The sequence below is a fragment of the Pezoporus occidentalis genome, unplaced genomic scaffold, assembly GCF_034315485.1.
Source record: "Pezoporus occidentalis ecotype Australia unplaced genomic scaffold, CSIRO_AGI_Poc_V1 ctg3, whole genome shotgun sequence".
In the NCBI taxonomy this organism is placed as follows: Eukaryota; Metazoa; Chordata; class Aves; order Psittaciformes; family Psittacidae; genus Pezoporus; species Pezoporus occidentalis.
The window spans coordinates 8433400-8456591 of record NW_026914940.1 but is presented as its reverse complement, the minus strand read 5'-3'; the positions used below and the strand labels follow the sequence as shown (position 1 = coordinate 8456591).

The following is a 23192-nucleotide window of genomic DNA, read 5'->3' as shown; positions in this document are numbered from 1 at the left end:
TTTGTTGTGAATATAGTGTTTCAATTTTCTCTGAACAGAAGGAGATACTGCAGGCCAGGACCAAATAAATTTATCACAGATGTTTGCATTATGAGGCACATCTTTTTAAAACCACCTTGAACTTGATTTTATTAACAAAACATTATTTCTAAGGCCTGGTATTTTATCCTATGTAAAGAATAGCTTTTGCTGATATAATAACTAAGTCAGTATGTAACCATAACCTGAATGTTAACCGTTGGTAAAAGAAAGATCCTGGGTATACTCAATTCTGTCAAGGCAGCAAAATCCAAACCCAAGTGCTCCTGAACTCCTTCAGAAGGCTTCTTTTACATTAACCACCACCATTCCCAAGGTACAATTATACTAACTACTTTTAGTGCCTTTATCATTCCCCCCCTCTCTTCTATTATAGCATGTCTAAACAATCTCAGAACCAACTTCAACAACCATCAGTAAATTTTGTCACTGAAATAGATGTAAATTGACATTTAATGATCCAAGAACAGAAAATACTTCCCATGCAAAAGAACGACACATTTACTTAGATGCCATTCTTAGCGCACTGAAGTTTAAATGGAAATGCAGAAAAAGCTCATGCTGAGCCTTGCTAAAAATATGTGTGCATTTCAAATGGGGGAAAAGAAAAATAAAGGTAAAACAAACAGCAAATCCTTCGCATGTAGATCCTATGGATCAAACAAGGGAAAATATCCTGTGGTTGCTATGGGAAACCAAAATAATCTAAATGACATTTTTAGAATCTCTTTGAATAGTAACTTCATTTTCTTAGACATAAGCTAAGGATTGCTCTGCTTGAAGCCTCAATCAGTGCACAGATTAGGAAACAAATGCTGAAATTCAACATGACAAGAAATACAACATGGAAAAAAAAGCTTCTGAAAGGGAAAGCAGCGAACGTTTGACAATGCTTTTAAACCAAACCACAAAGGCAGATACAAGAAACTCCCTCTTTTATAAACACAAAACTTAATCCTTGCTTAAAATCCAAACAGACTTTGAAACAAGTTTTTGCACAGATCTCTGCTAAGAGGGGAGAAGAGGCCCCTCTTCCGTCACTGAAGCTTAGAGTGCGCTGCAGAGCAGAAAAGAGACAGAATAAGCAATGTTCTTCTCCAGCCCTGCCTTGAAAAGGTATTCTACTGCTATGAGGTTCTTTGACTCCACACCTGCACCTCTGCAGGATTTTTCTTCTCCTTTATCTGTCATCTAATGTTTTTAAAGAATAGTTGGCACTAGCTTAGCATCTGTTCCTACCACACTTCTCATTCCGATAGTCTGACATCAGAGCGTATTCCAGTATCTGGTATTTTAGATGTTGTTTTGGACTTTTCATAGATTTTTGAGGCTCTTCAACATGCCTTTACTACCTCTGGAACAGCAGAGGGCTGTTAGACCAGAACATAGGAAACATTTTTTCCATAGCCCAGACATCTGAAAAGTAGAGAACTGCAAAAGACTGTCATTATTTGTATTCCTTTGAGAAACAGAAAAAGACTGTGCTTTTCACTGGACTCTGTATTTCACTTCTTATCAAATCCTAGATGAAATCACATATTCTACACGAGTACTCTATGATTTACCACATTTAACTCATTGCTGGTTTTACGCTTACAATTTTTTTAGGCTAGTAATCTGCATTAGAACAGAGAGAGGACAATCTTAAAACACAAGAAATGTATGGACCCCCCATTGTAAGCATTGGATCCCAGCTCAAAAGTTTACAGATACATGGAAAACCTGCCACCAACACTAGTAAATTTCCTGGTCCTGAGATTTATAGGTACTGGGATTTACAGGGAGAAGCTGACTGCATAGAGCAATGTTTATTGAAAAGAGGAGTCATTCAAGTAGTCTGGTAAATAGTTTGTAAAAAGCTTGTCAGAAAAGTACCCTCTTAAAAAGAAAGAAAAAAAACCCTGTGCTGTTTCTGTATAACTTCTGCAGGTAGAAGGATGCGACCCTATCAGTCTTTGTGTATGCACAGACAACATCACAAACCCCCAAAACATATTAAGACAACACATCATCAGCTAGGTGCCAACACTTTGTCAGAGAGATCTGGCACAGAGCCCAAGGAAACCAGCTCTTTTGGGAATCAGAACCACACAGATTCACTGGGGTTTATCTGTCCCAGCTCATGAGCCACCTACATGAGGGAGCTGGTCGGAATAGCAGCAGGGGTAAGGAAGCAGAGGCAGAGGAGATGCAGCAGATGCAGGGGCTAGGGTGAGGGCAGCCTGGGCAGCTGGGGTAGAGAGAAGGAGGCAGCAGAGACCGAACTGTGCCCCAGGGGGAGCATGGCGTGTTTTCAGGTTTCTCAAGTGAGACTCGGCTACAGAAGCCTGGAAGCTAGAGTGACAGGAGATAGAACTGCTGATTTATCTGAGCTGACACTGCATCAAGCTGCAATCATTGGAAAGCAAGCACCAGGTGAAAAGAAACCAAAGATCATATATCATCCATCATAAAAGGTTTTCCCCTGCCCTTTTGTTTTGCGTTTCAAAACTCACCCCAAGGAATTGGGCCCTTATTCTGGGGTCCATGAGGTAGTGGGCTTGGTGGGTCAGAGAGGGTTCTTTTGTGTCCTGGGGGTGGGGGAGGTGGTCTCTTCTTGGAAAGAGTGGAGCTGCCACTAGAGGTTTGAGTGCTTAGAGGGAGGGTTGAAGGTGGGCCTGCAAAATAACAAACAACCTTCTTACAAATACATGTGCATAAACGTCAAAGCAGCACTGAAAAAAAAAAAAAAAATCACAGTCAGACCCACAGCAAAGTGCAGCAAAGGACTCAAATGAAAAGACAAGCCATGCCAGAACACTGTTTAGATTAAACGACACGTTCACCACGTTTTTAACCATCTCAGCTCTGGGAATATAAGCAACTTGACAACAGACCGACACGTGTACTTATGTTTAAAAATACAGGATTAATCGGTTCATGATTCCTAATTTTAGGCATAAAAGAAAAAAAGGCATGAAATCTTAAAATTAAGTAAATATTAAGCATGTGGGATTAAAGCTAGTATTAATTTGGAACAAAAAGAAATACCTTTCTAGATGTTCTAGTATGTGGGGACATGTTTTCCACATCCCGTAACAACATCCCGTAAGAATTCTGTTAATAAACTGAGGGGGATGCAGGGAACAGAAAACTACCTATGAATTTGCCTTGCATTTTGAAAATTGTATTGTAAGCTTAATTTTTTCTATGCTTATTTCCCTTTTTTTATGTGGCTTACATAAATGAGACTATACATTCTTGCAGTGCAAACTGTTGTATGCAGTGTGCATAAAATCAACATCAGCAAAGCCCTTTCCGAGGCTGAAACTGGGTATTTAATGGTAGCATTGCTTATAGAGCTTATGCAGTCACCCCTCCCCTTAAACACTTTATTTCCCCCTGCATCAATGTTGGCACAAATATTCAACAAAATGCGTGTTTTACAGGATGTGGGAACACACACAGGTTAAAAGACAAAATAACCTAGAGGGAAGCCAAGTTTTCCCTGATCAACTTCACCCTTCCCCTTCAAAATTGTCCTTAGTGAGCAGCTCAAGGAAGCAGGCAGTGCAGGGAGCAAACATGCAGTGAGGGGACAACTGCTCCAGTCAGTGGCCATTTCCGTAAGAAGTTACCTGTAAACACTTATCCCAATTAGTCTGCATTAGGTTAGAACAGCTCTAGGGGGTTTTTGTTCAGTTGGTTTTAATCTAACCAACAAATAATGCTGCCCTGCAGTCATGATCTTGCAATTACATTTGCAGGTAAGAGCTTTGTTATCACAGGCTCTCGATACATGCAGAAAATCGATTTAAAAGCAAAGTGTAATTATACCTGAAATTTCAAGTCAAGTCACATTTTGTAGCACTATAGAACAAATTCACCCCTTTTTTAAAAACCTATTTGAAAGGTGTTTGAGACAAAAATCTTCATTGTGGTGATTAGGATACAGCCTGACCTGCACACAGGACTACAGCTGCCTCTTCACAAATATATACTACCACTCTCTACAGATAGACTAAAAGTCACCAAAGTCTGCATTCCTTCCTAAATTACCACACATCATAAAAGTACCAGAGTCAGTGAAGAACAGTCTTTGTTAAAATTCCCTAGGTGAAACACTAAACATTGAAAAAGGTAACTTCAATTACCCTACAAGTAAGTGTGTATTTGCCAGGCATTTTCAGCAGGTGACCTCCCTCCTTCTCCTAAATCCCAAAGACAAGACTGGTAAAACTGCCCATATTGAGTTAATGATTCATTCTGCTCTCCTCCAGATTCCAGCCTGGAATGCCTTTTGCTGCTCAGGTATGTTGGAGCTGGCTTTCCATTAGTTGCTTACCCTCATAAATCAAATTATGTATTATGGGATTCTTCCTCTCAATTTACTCCCAAGTTCACAAGACCATTAACTGACAAAAAGCCAAATGTTAGTGCACATTAATGCTTGTTCCCCAGTTTGCATCCTTTCTCATTTGAATGTCTTCCTTGAGCTTTAAGAAAGGAAGCTAATGTAAACCAAGAATTGAAATATTTCTGCAGCAAAAAGAAGAAAACTTTTCTCAGGCTATGCTTTGACTGATGATCCCCCAGACTAGTCATAAATTCTTCAGTTGGCTTAAATAAATATGAATCAAAGGTTGTTCTGTAAACAGTAGTAACTCAGAGTATAACGTAGGAGTGCTGAGGGGGAAAGGAGAATTCACCATCCAGTGTTAACAGTAACATTACTTTTAAAGCATGTCAAAACCATACACAGAATGTCTGCATTTCACATCTCAGAAAGGCACTGCACACTGACAAACTGCAAGTGGGGGATGTCCAACACCTCGGAGGCTCGCTCCTACCACCACCTGCTGTGCTGCTGTTAGTACTGCACTGCAGCCCGACCCCTCAATGCCAAAACGGTCTCCAGCCCCACCATGAAGTGACACAGAGTTCAAGCTAGGCTTGAAGGCCAGAAAGTGGAGGAAATGCAGTGAAGCAGTATTGTGTGCTTATCGTAAAAATAAAACCTCAGGCACGAAGTAAAATGTTTCCTTTTTATTGCCAATAAAGTGAAGAATCCTTCTCTATAAAACTAAAATTTAGTAGGATAAAATTCTTTGAAGGTGGTTATATGGATATATATTTTATATTTCACACTAGTAGTGTATCTCCAGACATCAGAGAGGAGTTGAAAAACATTATTGCTTCATAGCTTTCAAAAGGTCCTATGGCATAAAACAGTTCATGGGAAAAGGTGTTAAAGCATTGAAATTAATGCATCTTGCCAGGCTCCTACCATACCGTTTATCCCTATATTAATTTCACTGAAGATAATTATAAATTTAGGAATCATACACTAATGATTACATGGCTGAAATACAAAATAACTTTCAATAAATAGAAAATAAAGGAAAACTTCAAAATATCTTTTCAGAAAGAGGTATGAAGTCACATCACTTTGAATAAAGCAAACATGGGAAATGTTCTGGAATCTGAATCACCTTTTGGAAACAACTGGTGAAACAATACACAGATCTAATAATGATGTACACAGCATCGTTAAATTTATTATGAAATACTTTGTATTATGGAATAATTTTGGATGGAAAAGACCTTTAAGATCACCAAGTCCAACCGTTACCCCAGGACTGCCAAGGCCACCACTGAACAATGTCACTCAGGGCCTCATCATCATCATTAAGCTCCAGACAAGCAAAACACTCTGAAACGCACAGGGCTACCCCCCCACCTCTCCTTCCTTGCCTATCCCTCTGAAGAGTTTATAACCATCCATTGCAGCACTCCAGTTGTGCGAGTCATGCCACCATCTTTCTGTGATTGCAACTATGTCATAGTTCTGCTGCAAAACGGCTGCTGGCTCCTCCTGTTTGCTGCCCACACTGTGTGCATTGGTGGGGATGCACTTCAGTTGGGCTGATCCTCCCACCTTTTGTGGGGGAGAAGCCCCAGTTCCTACGTGACCACTCTCGGGTACTTTCATGGTTTCTAACACATCAATAACCTCTGTGGTTTTGCTGCTGCATGGATCTCCATCAACTGCCTCGAACTATGCGCTCCTGCTGGGTCTCAGCTTGGCTGGTCCAGCAAACCACCACACTAAAGCTCTCTATTGCCTATCATGTCAGCACTAGAGCTGCTCACCTCAGTGATACACATAAATCTATGCATAAACAAAACCTCAAAACAATTCTTACATGATATTTTTAATTACACAAGCTTAGCTAGGCATTTTTAAGCAACAACCAGAGCAGTTACTTTTCTAGACCAAAGGTATTTTGTGATTCTAACCAGGCAGCAAGTAAGCCAACCACTGAATTTCTTTTGCACAGCCATCTTAATGATGATTTCCCACACAGTTGTGAAGTTCATATTTCATGAGAACACTTTCTTCACACAAGGAAAAAAAAAGTACAACAAACAGGAAAACCACCTAGACTTTCTTAGTTGTGCTCCCACTGGGCCCTCTTCAGTTAGCTGGGAACTGTCACTTTCAGTGCAAACTGTTGTCATCTTTTATCAGTTTTTCATATTGCAAGGATCACACTTTCATGTGCAGATAGATCAAATAATCTCAAATTTATTGTACTAAGGTAAGTAACGGGAAAAGCTCCACCATTAATAGTGCATTGCCCTTCAGCTGTTGTGCAGTTAGTACAGTATCTATTAATTTGTGTAGCTGTGAGACCATGCAAAGCTGTTGCCATCCACTCAAGAAATGGTGCGCTTAGGGTGTAAAACCTCACATTTGTATTTTTTTTACCACTTAATGACAGATATGGAAGAACCATTATTCCAGTTAATGGTATAACAGGAACTGCAAAGGAAAGTAAGTGTATATTAAAAGTAGAATCTTCATTGACAAGTGTTGTTAAAGTTCTTATGAGTGATGTTTTTGCAGACATTACTAAAAGCCTTCCTCAGTTTGTCTTACTTCGCATCACATTTTCAGGACTGAAAAGAAGATCATAAAGACAAAATTACCATGATCACTCTGAAAAAGAAAGCTAAGAATAGACATCAATTCAACAACAGCATTTGCAGTACATTCTATAATAAAAAGCTGAAAAATGTCCTGTTAAAAAACCCCAGACTTTATGTTAAAGAATGTTGCATTTCAGGTTGATGCACTAGTACAAAACAGAAGAAACTGGACAACCTTAAAGGCTGAGGTAATGGAAATGAGATTAAATAGAGAAGTATTGTGGATAATGTTAAAATTCCATATTAAGGAAGCATTTGTTCTGTAAATCAAGGGCTCCAGTTGAAAATGGTACTAGAGACTGTGTAATGCCTGATATGCTATAATATGATGGAATAATAATAAAAAAAATAGGACAAAGGAAGTTCTGATGTAGTCCTTCCAGCACTAACAGCAAGGTTTTAATGCTGGCTCTGTACTTCCAGTCACTTGTATTTAAGAAAGCTGATTTAAACAGCAAAGGTACAGAGAAAGGCTAGTATGATGAAAGGGTGACTTGAATGACAGGAGAATGCAAATACTCTTCTCTCAGAAAAGGTGAAATATGGTTGGTTTATCTAACAAAACAGAAAAGGAGACCTGCAGGACTGCTTTCCAAGTCGTGCCTTGACACAGACACAATGACAGAAAAAACACCAAAGCTAAATGACAATATTGGTACATGAACAAAGTAATATAATGGATCTGAGAAGATTGCTAATCCTGCGAGCAATGCAGTCACACAGCTTCTAGAAGTTACTAGTAAAGGCAAATAAGCAAATTTGGTTAGGAATTGAATCTGATCAAGTGAGAAGCAGATCATATGAATATGGTATCTGCAGTGGCAGTGGACTGGAAACACAAATGCCCTTGGGTTTACGTACCTAACGTCAGAGCTGTGAAAAAGAGCGTAAAATATGCAAACATGTAAGTCACCAAGCTTCACTTCATGATATCAAACTGATCCTTGACCTCCATGTTCACCCCGTACACAAAAATAGGCAGAACCATTACAAATTAATTCACTTTCAGCTCAAATTAAGGAAACTTGTCTTAGACTGCCTAACTTCTACAAAACTAGTTAGCAACATTGCCTTCACTTTGGATTCACAACTAAGGTCATGCAAAGTTTATTTTGCTGCTGTGCTGAGTCATGCAACCACACCAATATTGGTATTTTGGGTTTTTTAAAGCAGAAGACCTGCTAGATGTCTGGAGCCATAATGCAGGTGTAAGCTGGAAAGACTGATGATTTTTTAGAATGCTACAGACTAAAGATTGGGCTGATAATAAACTGAACCTGAATAAGCTGAGAGGAACTACTGGAGAAGGCAAACAGTGGTTCACTTATGCAGCTACTGCACTCATTCTGTACTCTTCATTCTGTTTGGATTAAGTAAATCTGTAGCAGAGATAGCAAAAAGTAAGATGTATCCAAAAAAATGAGTTTGTTTACTGTAAAGTATACCGACATTCCAGCATTTTAGGGACCTCTATATACACATTCTCCAACAACTTACCTTCTTTGCCCAATCAAAGTCCAGACTTGATGGCTCCCAGCCACTGTGGCATCTCAGTAAACACCATAGAACCTGGCTACTAAGGAACTTCACCGGTGCATGAAGCCAGCTTACAGAGGGCTAAAGTGAGGTGGTTTTGTTTAAACATACAATGTGTTTTGGAAAAGAGTTTTATCTGTATGCCTCAAAGGATAAAAACCATGAAACTTTAAATTCTTCTGCCTCATTCTAAAATAAGATCCCATCAGCTATCCCTCCCTACAGATTGTCTCCATGTTCTAGCAGGGTCCCATGGTATCTGCTGGGGCTTCATAGAAGAGAACGACAAAGATCAGATTATATTTGGGCACAGAAGAAAAGCTTAAACTGAATTAAAGATTCAATGCTCTTTTTACTCTTGATATTTAGGGAACTTAGAGCAAAATACATTATTGTGTTTTCATGTGATCTTAAATCAAATAGGTAGCTATTAAAATGAACAATAGAAAGGATTTGGTAAGTAAGCTTGCATGTTAGACTTTGATGTAAGGGTTATACTCTATTACTATTAATCGCAAAAGAGCAGATAATTCCCATAGGATTACTTTTTCCTACAGAAACAAAATTAAGTCAGACTGTTTCAAAATTAAGATGCATCACCAGTGTCTTATGGAAGTAGAGTATCTGCTTCTTTTACTTTAAAACTATCTGTTTGGGAGCTGGAAGTGGGGGAGATAACCAGGTGTAGCAGAGTTTATAATGAAGCATAAGTACATCTGCAATGATGTGTCTGGAGTGCCTTTTCCACATTGATGAATTGTTCTAAGCACATCACCTTGTTCCCCTGTTCTTTTGAGTCTTAAATTACTCCTGTAACACGGGCATATATTTAATGGAAACCTCTAAAAGGGATTAAATACTTTACAATATTACAGAATGAAAACCAACCAAAAACCCAGCATCACTCCGAGACTGTCAAATTTTAGCATATTTGAAGCAGAGAAGCCTAGTGACATTCAACCTTTCTCTCTTACAGTGCAAATCTGGCATTTTCCACTCTGATGAAGCAGTTAATGTTACTTTAGAAGTCAACAGTTCTCTGTATTTTGTGATAATATCATGTTATTTTGTTGTAATATAAGGATTTCCTTTGTGTAATTCTTGACATGAAAGCACACAAGAACTTGGTATTTCCTTTCTTTCCAAGTAGCTTTGGTCTTGTGTCGATTCACTCATCCAGGACTTTGCAGGAACACCTAGGAATATGCCTAATGTTTCTAAAACTTGAATGCATACTTAGCATGAAATAAGCATGTAAATATTCCCCTTCCTGGAGAAAAGGCAATGACAAAGAAATAAAGTTCATTATAATCCATTGAAAGCTGCAATATACTAAGCAGTGTACAGACAGATACAAGACGCAAACCTCATGACCTTCTTATCAAAATGGGATTTGTGATTAGTCTCCAAGCCTTGCAACTTTATGACAAAAAGAAGTTATCCTAGGTCAGACTGAATCACAGAATCACAGAATCCTAAGGGTTGGAAGGGACCTCAAAAGATCATCTAGTCCAACCCTCCTGCAAGAGCAGGGTAACCTAGAGTACATCACACAGGAACTTGTCCAGGCGGGCCTTGAATATCTCCCAGTGTAGGAGACTCCACAACTGAAGCTTCCTCTAATAAGTCTGTTGTAAAAACACAGTTTGGCTGTTTCTAAATTAATTGTGTGCAAAAAAGGTAAAAAAAATGAAGAGGGATTTTTTTTTTCTTCTAAAACATTGATTTGTACTAATTAAAGTAATGTTTTTTTTCATAAATACATAATCAAAACTTGAAGTTTAAGGTCAAAGAACCACCATCCACTTACTGCAAGAGTAAGCCTCATAGGCAAATAAGTTCTCTTCCTTTCCAAGGGCTACCAAGAGTGTCATTACTAAGAAAAAGCATCCCACTCATTTCAGCTAAATGTAGACTGCTTGAATTGTAGCACAAACCTTCCTTACAGATACTTCTACAAGAGCAAAATAGTTGTTTCACTCAGGGAAGAATGGATGATGTTTGCTTTAGATCTTCAGTGCCTAAGTGGCTTTTTAACAATTTGTCAATAAGCTTAGTATTTTCTCTGCCCTTCCTTATGCCTCTCTAGCAGCAAAGTGAAAGAGGAGATCCTTGATGCACTGAGAGGGAAGGAACTTCAGTACCAACCTGCTCAGTACTTCACAGGTCATTCTGGTATTTGTCTTTATCCACAGGGTCTGACTGCAAAGAGAGGGAGCCTTCTTGCACCTCCTCTAAAGTCTTCACCCCCTCTGCCAGACACTATACATCACATCCCTGGCACTACCCACCAGCACCTCTTCCAGATCACTTGTATTTTTGTTACTGTAAATACTATAAATGCTTAAAAACGCTTCTCCTAAATATGAACAAAAATTCTAGAGAAAATGAACCAGATTTTATTCAATAAAGAATTACTTTATTTTTTCACCTAGTCAGGTACAGTTATGAGACCATTAAAAAAACAGGGGAGGGGCATTTAAAGTTCTGAACATGCATTGTATCGGTTTACTGGATCAATGTAACAGGAAAAACTATGCTACATCTTGAAACTCTCTAACACACCTGCCTAAAGGAAGGACAAATGTTTAAAAATTACCACTTGCAAATCTAGACAGACTTACTTTGGAGATAGACTTACCTTTGCCAGCATTTCTAGGAGGAAGAGGAGGAGCATCGGCAGTTGGAGAGGTGGGTGAATCTGTGCTTGTAGAAGCGAAGATCTGATTGGTAAAAGCTCCATAGGAGAGTCTTTGCTTGTCTCTGGGAGTGCTAAATGCAGGATGAGTCAGTTTCTCTTGAGGAGAAATGCTTGAAGAGTGACAGAAACTTTGGGGTCTTGGAGATCTTTCTTTTTTTATGGGACTAGGCTGTGAACAGAAAAATGAATGCATTATACAGGTGTAACCAGTAAATATAGTTAGTGTTTGGGAGAAAAGCTAACAGAGCATATTCTAATGAACCGAACATAATTTCTTTCTTTAATGGACCAATAAGCCTATATTCCTCCTCTTAGTGATCCACTGATTCTCTCCTCTAAACGAAAAATATTGTAGCATCAACACATTACCACGTACACAAAGTTAGATTTATTCTTAAAGAAAATACACAATAATAATATAATAAATAATATACCAATAAAAGCCTAGTGAAGTTTTTAGAGTATAACTTTTCAGTTCAAATAGTTCTTTACCCACACCAGACAGTTATCTCAAAGATCAAGTATATTACCCCACTGGTGCATATTAAAAATAGCCTCTTTTGGCACAGCAGATTCATCTGTTGACTGACCTAGCTATATATTCCATGGTACATCTCTTTTAAACGTATCTAATTGCCCTTTGAAGAAATTTTACACAGCAATTTTTAACTGCTGCATGTTAACGGCTGTATATGGAGCACAATCTGTTTTACTGCAGCTCTGGTTCAGGCTATTATCTCCCATACAGCATTTGTTATCCTCCTGAGGCTCCCTGCACAGATAATCATTTTGTTCTCTCCTGTCCTTGAGGACATGCAAATCATTTTTGTTTCTGAATGTTTCAGTCTCATGTGTCACAGAAAATGAAAAGTTGACCACATTTCCTCTCTACAGCACCCGGAGATACAGAGGTGTCTATAGAGATATAGAGAAATAGGAGAGGAGTATTCACATTTATTACAGAAACAGAGCACAGAGTAATTAACTGACTTGCTAAAGTAGAGCACAGAGGCTAAGTTTTCACATATTCTAGCGTGGCAATTATCCTGTGCCCTCAAGTTTTGTCTTTCTGTTACTTCTTAATCAGAAATAAAGTGCACAGCACAGTTTCTGAAAAACAGAGCTCTTTATTCAACAACTCGGGTTTATTAATTTATGGAAAAAATAAATATGGAAGCTTTGGATTTCCTCCAGCTAAAAATTAACAATCTACAATTAAGGGGATAAAATGGCAAAGTAATAAGTAATCTACATTTACTGATTTAGATGAAATTGTATGTCTTGTCAAAGCAAAACCTCTGAAGCTGAAATCCATAATGACTATGTTGACAAAATCAAATCAAAAAGCACTTTGGAAATATTTAATATGAGCCTCAAAACTAGCTTTTGCACCATCCAATAAAATCTGTGAGTAAAAAATGTTCAAGTGGGTCTGTAATTTCCATTCATGTCCACAGAACAGAAATTGTCAGGTTTTGTGCAAATTCCCTGCTTACTTTATCATCTAAGTCATCATCACTTTCATCGATCTCTTCCTGCCGAAGATTCCATTCGTACTCTACATGGACGTGTGGGTTTAACTTTCCTGCCTTGGCTTGAGAAAGCTGAAAGAAAGAAAGGTTCTTGTTAAAATATTTGCTGTTCCTTCAGTGTCAGTGAAGTTTTGTATCAGCAAGTGATGAGCTGAAATATTTAGAAGTTGAAAACTCTTCCTGACATTAAAAAAAAAAAACACAACTTCAGGGCAAATCACACATTAACATCCTTCATTTATTTGAGGTATAGAGAACCAGCCAAGAGGCAGAAGAGAAAATTTTCTCCAAATGGGTAGCAGTTGCCACGTTTGACAAGCGTTTGACTAGATGGCAAGAAGAGAAGGTACAGACACAAAAGCAGAAATGCACTTGGAGCCCTCCTTTCCAAGAAGGGAAGGCAGAACCTACTTACAGGTTCTGGTACATACAGAGATTATCCCTCCAAAGTCACAGTCCTTGTGTTGAATAGAAATAAAGGGTATTTACCCTTTAGTTAAATATATCCCTCCCTCACTGGATGAGGCCAATGTGTCTTAAGCACAAAATTCCTCTACTTTGCCATTTCAAATCATGTACTCAGATTCTTTAAAAACCCACTACTTCACTGATCAGCAAACCCTGGAAAATTGCAGTTCATGGTTATTCTGAGAAGATAAATTTTCTTTATTAATACTTAGATTTCCCATTATCATTTCTATGAGTCTACGATATTTGATAAGTTGTCTATTTGGTACTGCTTGATTCAGGAGAGCCTTTAACCATCTTCCTGAAATAAAATTTGGATCAAATTATTTTCCATCCATTATATAAGTATTCATGAGTTCACTTGAGCTGAAATTGAATTACACAATCAAGACTCCAGCTATGCAAATTTGCTTTGTACATCTACCGCACTGCAAACATCTAGCTATTTATTCTGTAGCTTTTTTATTGCCCATGGCAAACAGTATGATCACTCATATGATGTTTTTACTCTTTACCTTATCTCATTGCCAATTTTGAGAAAAAATGCAGGAATAATTTTTCTGTTAACAAATGGAAAAGGAAAATAAAAAGAGAGAAAATGCTCTATTACAGTTAATTGCAATAATCATAGCATGGTCTGGGTTGGAAAGGACCTTAAGATTATGAAGAAGTTCCAACCCCCTGCCAAGGGCAGGGATGCCTCACACCAAACCATGTCACCCAGGCTTCTGTCCAACCTGGCCTTGAACACTGCCAGTGATGGAGCATTCACAACTTCTTTGGGCAACCTGTTCCGGTGCCTCACCACCCTTACAGTAAAGAACTTCCTTACATCCAATCTAAACTTCCCCCATTTAAGTTTTAACCCATTACCACTTGTCTTATCGCTATAGTCCCCGATGAAGAGTCCCTCCCCAACATCCCTATAGGCCCCCTTCAGATACTAGAAGGCTGCTATGAGGTCCCCATGCAGCCTTCTCTTCTCCAGGCTGAACAGCCTGAATTTCCTCAGCCTATGTTCAAATGGGTGATGCTTCAGCCCCCTTTATCATCCTCATGGCCTCCTCTGGACTTGCTCCAACAGCTCTATGTCCTTATAACCAGTGAGGTATTCCCAGAATTTTGATTATAATAATTGAAACTATTAGCTGCTAGATAAGCTCACTGATCACATCCACTTGGTTTTTTTTTTTTGTTTACAGCACAATCAGTTGGTCCACATTAACAGCTGATGTTATTCTATTAAATATATACTGTTAAGAAAAAAGCAATCCATACCAATTGTATGCTGTATGGCTGATCTGGTTTTCAGCTGACAGAAACACTGTCAACAGCAGAAACAGAACACTGGAAACACAGTGTACTTACTTACACAGCAGACATGGGAGTAATTGAGAAGGTGGTGAGAGTACCAGCTCATCAACCATAGCAAAACATTGATTTGCATCCCCAGAAATATGGAAAATTATTGTGATTTCTGAAGGACAAGCTCTCTTGATTTTGCAATAATTAATTAATACATGACAAGAACTTTCAATTGTCAAATGAAAGGTATTAAAATTACTAGCTGCAGAGCAAAAGTAGATATCCTCCTTGGTTCATCAAAATGAAGCAAAACTGTTCTGAGAAACAGAATTAAGCAGCAAATGGCAGCTGTTTTGTAAATTCTTCTGGTTCTGTGTTGAATATGAAATCACTTAGACTGCTTAAACTTCTTAATCCCTTGGCAGTACTTAAACTCACTTGCCTACTAAATGCATGCTGGTGAGAGGCACTTTAGAGGACTTGAACAAACAAGCTCCTTAGTCTGATGTAGAAACCATATTCTTGGCTAACTGCTTCATAAGAGTACCTGAGAAAATCCTTTAACACCTTTAGTTCCTGAATGCCAATAGGCTTCTTGAGTGGCATCTGTTAGCATTCCTTAAATATTCTCAAAATTCCAGAATGCTTTTGCTCTGATCATGTTCAGTAGAGAGACAAAGTCCAACAGAAGCTGGTGTTCTACATTTTCTGATACCCTAACTTCCAGACATTACACTTTTGCCTCTTTCTCTACCACCTGTGAGGTGGTTTTAATTTCAAGTTATTTCAGTTCTGCTTGTAAGATGACTTTCATCATCTCTGAACTATCTGCCCTGTTAAAGTCATCTGGGAAAAGCCAAAGCAGGAAAAGTCAAAGAAAGATCCAGACCAAAAGGATCTAAAGGACCTCAAAGGTCTTAACAGATTTGAATTTCTATCAGAAGTACAGAGCAACCTCTGAAACAGCTCTAAGAAGAACTTTTAAGGTGATGAAGCCCAAATGTCCTAGAATTGGTATTAACTGGTATTCAAATACCTGTTTGGCAGGTACAAAAGCCCAAACAAAGCCCTGACCAAAGCCTGCAAAAGCTTCTTCTCACAGACAAGATCCCAGGAGAGCTCCCATGTGCATAGCTCTTTACCCACACACATGGTGCTGGCTGGTGGGTGCAGGGGCAGGAAGTTGGGTCCTGAACCCATGGGTGTACAAGACCACATCTGACAACAGCTCAGATCCGAACAGGGCAGCAATGGAGCCCCTTGGGGCAGCCATTTGGAGTTGCTCCTCCTCAGAGCAGTGTTGGCTGCAGTCAGGGACTCTCCTTTAGGTCAGGATGTTGTCCAAGGGAACTCCTCAAGGTAGAGCCCTCCCTTTTAGGTGAGTGATTGCACTTTTTGGATCACTTGCCATAAAGTTTAAGAGTCATCAGTGTAGTGGTGAATCCATGTGAAATCCCAAATCCGTAGTTAATGTTGGTGGAGCTTTAATTGAGTTTGAACCATAAATCTAGTTTAACCTCAATTTATTGGTTCTGTGACAGCTAGACTCTCAAGTATTTAGGGTCTGGTTAAAATATCTAACTACTTCCAACACAAGTAAGATCTTAAACTCTTACAAAGAAAACAACTCTTGCATTTTGAAGTTAGAAAATGTTCACCTATGGTAGGACCTTCAGCCTAGCATACAGCCAGCTCACAGCGATAAAGTCTGAGATACAGTGGAAACACCATCTTCAGCAGACCACATCTTTAAACATACAAACATCCCCCATTCTTCTTCCCCACCCCGGTTCTTACCAGTTCCTCACACTGGACAGCTTTCACTCTTTTTGCCGTGTCCAGAGCAGTCTCTCCAGCTTGGTTGACTACAAAATTAACAATAAAACAGGAGAGTGGTTCTTTGAGATGATTAAAGACTCAATTCTATAAGTTTCAGTATTTTTAGCAGAGTAACTTCTAAAAGTGATCAAAAACATCTATTTACTCTATAGCAGCTGCAACTCTTTAAGATTCCACTCTAAGTGCTCATGCATTTCATGTATCATCAGGTTCTTTCTGATCAGCAGCATCTGCTGGGACACTTCCCAAATCCCTCCTAACCATCCTAGCAGAGAATATAAAGAAATCTAGTCATTCTCCACTCAACTGCTTTGCCAGTAAAACTCTTACATGAATAATCAGGAAAAGCAAAGCTTTAACAGCTTAAAAAAGAAAACTATTTTAAGATTTTAAAAACAGTAAATGTTGATCCAAGCACCTTTTACTTTGATTAGTATGTAGTGGTTTGAAGCCTGAATTTGAAGACAGAAATCCTATTCTAAGATGACATTTGGACAAGAATAATTTTAAAACTCCCTAGCAATTTCTTGTTTTTTAAAAGCCATAAAATGGTTTCCCTTTTTAAATAAGGCCTGATCAGATAGAAGGTGGCATTTGAGCACTCTAAAAGTCCTCTGGCACAACACCTAATGGGATCTTTCCTAGATGATCAGTAGCAAGTCTCAAGAAAAAAGATCAAACCCCACATCCCAACCAGATGTGGACAAACCTTAGGTAAAATTTAGCCTTACAGTATAGCAGTGAATGCCATGGACCTGGAAAAGAGTATGCTCCACATCACATCAGGATTGTAAAGAGTTTCTGTGACTGGGAACTGAAAACAGTCAAACTGAGGGCTCATAAGGAAATATGTCTATCTGTAATATTACACACAGAATGCCAGTCATGAATTCTAGAAAATACAAAGCCTATGTAGAAAATACAAGGGCTAACAGAAAGGCCTATGAATTTGAAAGAATTAGGATCCCTAGAAAGAGGGCTCCTTATAGAAAGATCCAGGATGGTTCAGGAGTTTTAATATGGAAAGGAATGAAAACACAGTATTTAACTGAAGCGAGCACACAGAGAACTTAAAGAGACCAGCCAATTCCAAATTTCAATCTTTAAGTATAAACCTGATGGTTCAAGTCCTAGTGAAGATACATAGTTCCTAAGTGAGAGCATAAAAACAAAGCAAAACAATCCCCAACAAGAAACAGAACCCAAAAGGGTACAAACACCCTTCTGGCATCTACCTAAGAGAGAGTTCAATGGAAGGACCAATAGGCATGCTTAAGCTTGTGCAGACAGCTTTTCCATTTTCTTAATGAGGGATATATCTGTTAAAACAGATTACAACAAATTCTTTGACTTGTGGTAATATTAGAACGTATTCTAAGGATGTATAAGAAGGCCAAGGAACCAGTGACTTCTGCCACCAAGCTATGAACTTAAATTTACGACACAGCTTTTTAGAGGGCAGAGGAGGAAAATTATGGCAATGAGTGAAAAGGTAAAAAAAAAAAAAAAAAAAGTTTATCCTCTTCAGTTTGCACCAACTGTTCATAAAGCTGTCCTCCTATACCAAGAACTGACAGAATGCAAATGTTTCATAGACATGCTGATGAAACTTAGCTCCTGAGCCTGGATTCATGGAGTATCTTCTTAACTCAAAATATGGCAGGGAAAGGAGAGCATCTATTAAACAAGAGATTATCCTAAGTGTAAGCAAACAGTTTACAGAGATTTTATTTTTAATTAGCTTTTGCTAAGCCACGATGAAAAATGGACTGGTTTAGGTACGGCAAGTGTTATACCTATTACACACACGTGGATTGCAAACAGAGGGAGAAATGCAGCTGAAATAGCTAATCCCTTCCCTAATCACCTACAGCGGTGGCTGGGGCACTCTGGGTGAAGACACAGTGCCAAATGACATGAATATTAAAAGAAGAATTAACTGTTGTGTACAGAAAGCCCACCTATGTCTGAAGTGCAATTAACGTGAGCAGCCATTTGAAGCATTATAACAGGCAAGTAGTAGATGACTTTTACAATATAAACAATAAACCTAAATTCCAGGCTGTTTATGATGCATCAGAAAACTATGTATCAGGAAAGCTAGGCTTTACCATTAGTATTTTATATGAGAAAATGTTTGCCACTATTATCTCCTAAGAATTTAAGTTCTATTTCTTAACTGAACACTTCCTTTAGGCTTGTTGATGGTAAAGTTGCCAAATTCCTAACACAGAAGTGGCTAAAATAATAGGAAGAAATGTTAGTAAATCTTTTTTTCCTAGCTTTAAATAATGAACTTACCTACATCAATAGTTGGCTTCCCCCTCAAAAGCAATTTCAAACACTCAGGCTTATTATACATACTGCAGTAGTGTAGAACTGTATTGCCCAGCGCTGTTTGCTTATCCAGGTTTCCACTAAACACAAAAGAAGAAATAATCAAGAGACATCTAGTGTGCAGTGCTGTTTGTCTCAGAGCAAGCATCCCTAGCAGCAATAAATGCATTAATACTTTATGGGACAAATACGGAGTAGAAAGAGAAAGAAATACTTTTCAAGTTAAACATTGCTTTCAAGGACTAGTAAGAATAGTTCCAAACATACTGGAAATTCCTGAGCTGTGGCTGACAAGGACTGAGCATCTACAGGTGTTCATTGAAAAAACAAACAGCAAACTGGAAACTCAGAGATTCAAACCTAATCCTTTGTAAGGTCATGGCAGTTGGTTTTCCCCCTCCACTTTACTGGCATTTCTTTTTCAAACATGCTAAATTAGCCCAATTAAAATATGTGAAAAATCATTCTGATACAGTTAGAACATGCTAGTAAGTCCCACACTTCAAGTTCAAGGAACTACAAAGAGGGTGGCTGTGAGGATGCATAAGAGTGTCATAAGAAGGAATGGAAGGATACAAACTGGGAAAGACAAGCTGTGCAAAGGGGTTCACAGGGCTTTTTAAAACTGTTCTCTCTTTCCATTTTCAATTTCTGAAACAAGGTTTCTTGAAAAAAGTCATGACATACTGAGATCAATTTAATACATTTATAAAAATGAAAAGCTCAGAAAATGACAGCTTTACTTCCACTCAGTATTACCCACACTGAACAGTAAGTGCAGAGCCCATATGGATGTAAAGATGCTCTTAAATTTGAGATTGAGACAAAACTACAGACAGCTGACAAAAACACATAAAGGATGATAGTTATAGAATCATAGAATCACAGAATGGTTAGGGTCGGAAAGGACCTAAAGATCATCCAGTTCCAACCCCTCTGCCATGGGCAGGAACACCTCACACCAGACCATGTCACCCAAGGCCCCGTCCAACCGAGCCCTGAACATTGCCAGAGATGGAGCATTTACCACTTACTTCCTTGGGCAACCCATTCCAGTGCCTCACCACACTCACAGTAAAGAACTTCTTCCTTATATCTAACCTGAACTTCCCCTGTTGAAGCTTAAACCTACCACCCCCTGTCGTATCACTACAGTCCCTGATGTTATGAAGCTTCATAGTTTCTTCACACAAAACAATTTTACATAATAATCCAAAATCACAAATCCTTTAATATTGCTCAGAATAATAATTTGGGCTTCTAAAACAGTTTTCAAATTATGACCTCAGCTTGTAAATAGGAACAGCTTATTTTTTACTGTATTTTATTTTTTTACTTTTAAGAACACTCCTACAATAGTCAGCACTCCATTTAACATGAGGGAGTAGCAGTAGAATAAGTTAAAGTGAAGGTTACACTGCTAGTCCACAGTGGCCAAGAGATGGTGTCAGGAACATGGATTTCAAGTCTGTGCTGTTATCAGAAGACCAAACCTTCTAACACTCCCTACAGACAATGCTACATAAACTATTAGAGAGGGAAAGGAAAAGAACCATGTATTCACTGACTGCACTTCAACAGCGGGAAGGACTCCCCGTGCTGAGGGAGTTGTGATGAATCTTCTGTGTTTCCCCAGTCTTCCTCTCCTCATTCTCCAAAACCCACCACCTGACACAGCAAGTGACTGCCACTTCCTTTGCTTCATGGCATACTGGAGAGGTGGATTGGAATTAATTCCAGCTAATGTTTAATTCTGTTGTGAACCATATGAAAAATAATGTTGTACCATTTAATTTTTTTCAAGTGTTTTCATTAAGGTTTTTCACTTCTGTGAACACATCTCTTGACAACAAAGAATAGCTCAACCTAGATGTTGAAAATTAGTAGTTAAGAAGATCAGGCTGTCAATAACTTTAATACTTTATTAACTACTACAACACCTTTTTTGAAGTCAGCCTAGCTTCTAATCAAATTTATGAGACATATCCTTGTTTTCTACTCTTACAATTTCTTTGCATGTGTCCTGTATTTGCAATGTTTACTTCACCACCTCTCCTTTACCTGAACTATTCATCTGCATTGTTTCATAGTAATGTGTTATAAATCACTGATCTCTTTTGCTCTACATAATTTTTCCATTCATCCTATTTTTATAACTGCTTTCCATGTTTTAACCTACACTTCTGTCCACACTTAGGAGCATAAGGGTCAACTCAAAGGTATTAAAATTATGCTCTTTTGAAGCATATCTAAGGAGCATGTAAGTGATAAGCAAACACTGTCCAAAGCACCACATGGGTAGCTTTGAACATCTACATTTTTCATACATAATGAAAATTGATCAATCCATACCAGTTTTGTACAAGGAAGTCAACCAGATGGAGAGAGGTTTGGTCAGCAGTCCGGACTGCTAAATGAAGTGCTGTTTCACCTGGCTCCTAAACACACACAAATAGAAGTTAGATTTTTTTGTCTTATTCTGCAAAGCTTGTAATATCAGACCTACAAGATATATGTCAATTGGTCTTTCACAAGTCTTTCAAAGGAAAAATGTTATTAGGAAATTATGATGAAAATAGTTATTGCCTTTCTGGATCCTTAAAAGACACCATGTGCTTCAAAGGAAAGAGCATCACACTTTGACATCACAGGTTCCTCAAAACCAGTCTTCTCTTTTTCCCAGCTGGATAGAACAATCTTGAAGACCTTTAACCATTTTAGCTACTAGTAACTACAGTGGATCCTGTCAAGGAATAATGAGTGAGTTCACGTACTTGTTGCTTTATGACACCTTGGTGAGCACTAAGCATACCCAACAAGACTATTTCCTACAAAACCTAGGAAAATCCCCACCAAAATCACAGTCCTACCTACATTAAATCCCTTACAGAATCATAGAATGGTTGAAGTTGGAAGAGACCTGTGGAGGACATCTGGTCCCACCTCCCTCCCCAAGCAGGGCCACCTAAAGCCAATTCTCCAGGACCATGTCCACATGACTCTGGAGTATCTCTCCAAGGTTGGAGGACCCCAAAATCTCCCTGGGCAACCCATGTCAGTGCATAGTTACCTTCACAATAAGAAAAAAATTTCCCCTTGTTCAGAGGGAACCTCCTGTGTTTCAAACTGTGCCCACTGCCTATGGTCCTGTCACTGGGAACCACCGAAATGAGCCTGGCTACATCTTCTTTACACCTTCCCTCTATATATGGGTAAGATCTCCCTGAGCTTTCTCTTCTGAAGTCTGAAAAGTCCCAGATCTCTCAGCCTTTCCTCATGTATCATGTCCTCTGAACACCTCTGTGGCCCTTCGCTGTGTTCTCTCCAGTACATCAAAGTCTCTCTTGTACTGGGGAGACCAGAACTGGACTCGGTACTCCAGCTATGGCCTCACCAGCACTGAGTAGAGGGGAAGGATCACTGCCATCAACGTGGTGGCAGTACTTTGCCTACTGCAGCCTATATACCATTGGCTTTCCTTGCCGCAGGGGCACACTGTTGTCTTATTTCAGCCTGGTGTCCACCAGGACCCCCAGGCCTTTTTCTGCCAAGCTGCTTTCCAGCTGAGTAGTGCCTAGCATATACTAGTGCATGGGCTTGTTCCTCCCCAGATATAGGGCTTCTCTTCATGAACTTAAACAGAATAACACTTCATTTTCTATACATACAACACAAGCATTTATGCATTTAAATGACAATATAAGTTCTGTTTAATTCAAAGTTGATGAGGAATTAATCTAAAACCAGATCTCATTAACTTCTACTGATCAAAAGGGGCATTAAAAATATATTACAGTACACATACTTAAATCACAACTTTAACTAAAAAGACTTTTTAAACATCAGAGAATTTACAGTGCATCAATGTCTTAAATGCAGCCCACATTTCAGGTGGTGCTCACACCTGTCTAGGTATCACCAGCTGAGAAATGCTAAGGAGCTAACCCTGTGGTAACTGCTAAGGATGATAAATATAGAAAGTTCACCTTGTAGATCGAGAATTTGTAATGTGTTTCCATGATAAGCACTCTGTGATATTTCAAGTGCTGAGACCATACTGAACTCCCTTCACTTGATACAGACAGGCACTCTGCCCTTTGCCAAGGTACCTATTTCCACAGAACTTGTTCTTGATTGCTCCAAGTTATGTCCAAAAGTAATGGGAGAAAACATTGCTGACCAACTGGTTACACAGCAGCAATTGTCTATAGAAATGTTACACACAGTGCTTTTTTTCTACATGGATGCTCCAGGTCAAGCTGGGCTGATTTTTCCAAAAAGCTGTCACTGACTTTAGACGGAAGATCAACTATTCAGAAGTTTATTAAAAATAATAAATGAATCTGTCTTCCTGGTTGAAAGAAACTGTACTTCTGTAAATGTTTCATCAGAAGCTGTGAAGGCATTGTATTTTCTTTCCTCACAGAGAAACAGAGACTTGTGCACAGTCATTAATGTGTTCC

General features: G+C 38.8%; 1 protein-coding gene across 4 annotated transcripts in view; it reads right to left on the bottom strand.

Annotated features, from left to right (window-relative positions):
- The window catches only part of ASAP1 (ArfGAP with SH3 domain, ankyrin repeat and PH domain 1), a 149136-nt gene that overhangs the window by 13786 nt on the left and 112158 nt on the right, over nucleotides 1–23192 (bottom strand). For 2 of the 4 annotated variants that reach the window (XM_062627010.1, XM_062627012.1), the window contains 6 exons: nucleotides 21082–21167; nucleotides 18694–18809; nucleotides 16351–16418; nucleotides 12745–12852; nucleotides 11189–11417; nucleotides 2535–2696 (listed from right to left, as the gene is read on the bottom strand). In XM_062627010.1, the coding sequence (XP_062482994.1) occupies nucleotides 2535–2696; nucleotides 11189–11417; nucleotides 12745–12852; nucleotides 16351–16418; nucleotides 18694–18809; nucleotides 21082–21167 (769 nt within the window). Of the gene's footprint in view, nucleotides 1–2534; nucleotides 2697–6790; nucleotides 6845–11188; nucleotides 11418–12744; nucleotides 12853–16350; nucleotides 16419–18693; nucleotides 18810–21081; nucleotides 21168–23192 lie in introns of all 4 variants that reach the window. The other 2 variants (XM_062627013.1, XM_062627011.1) reach the window with 2 other exon arrangements.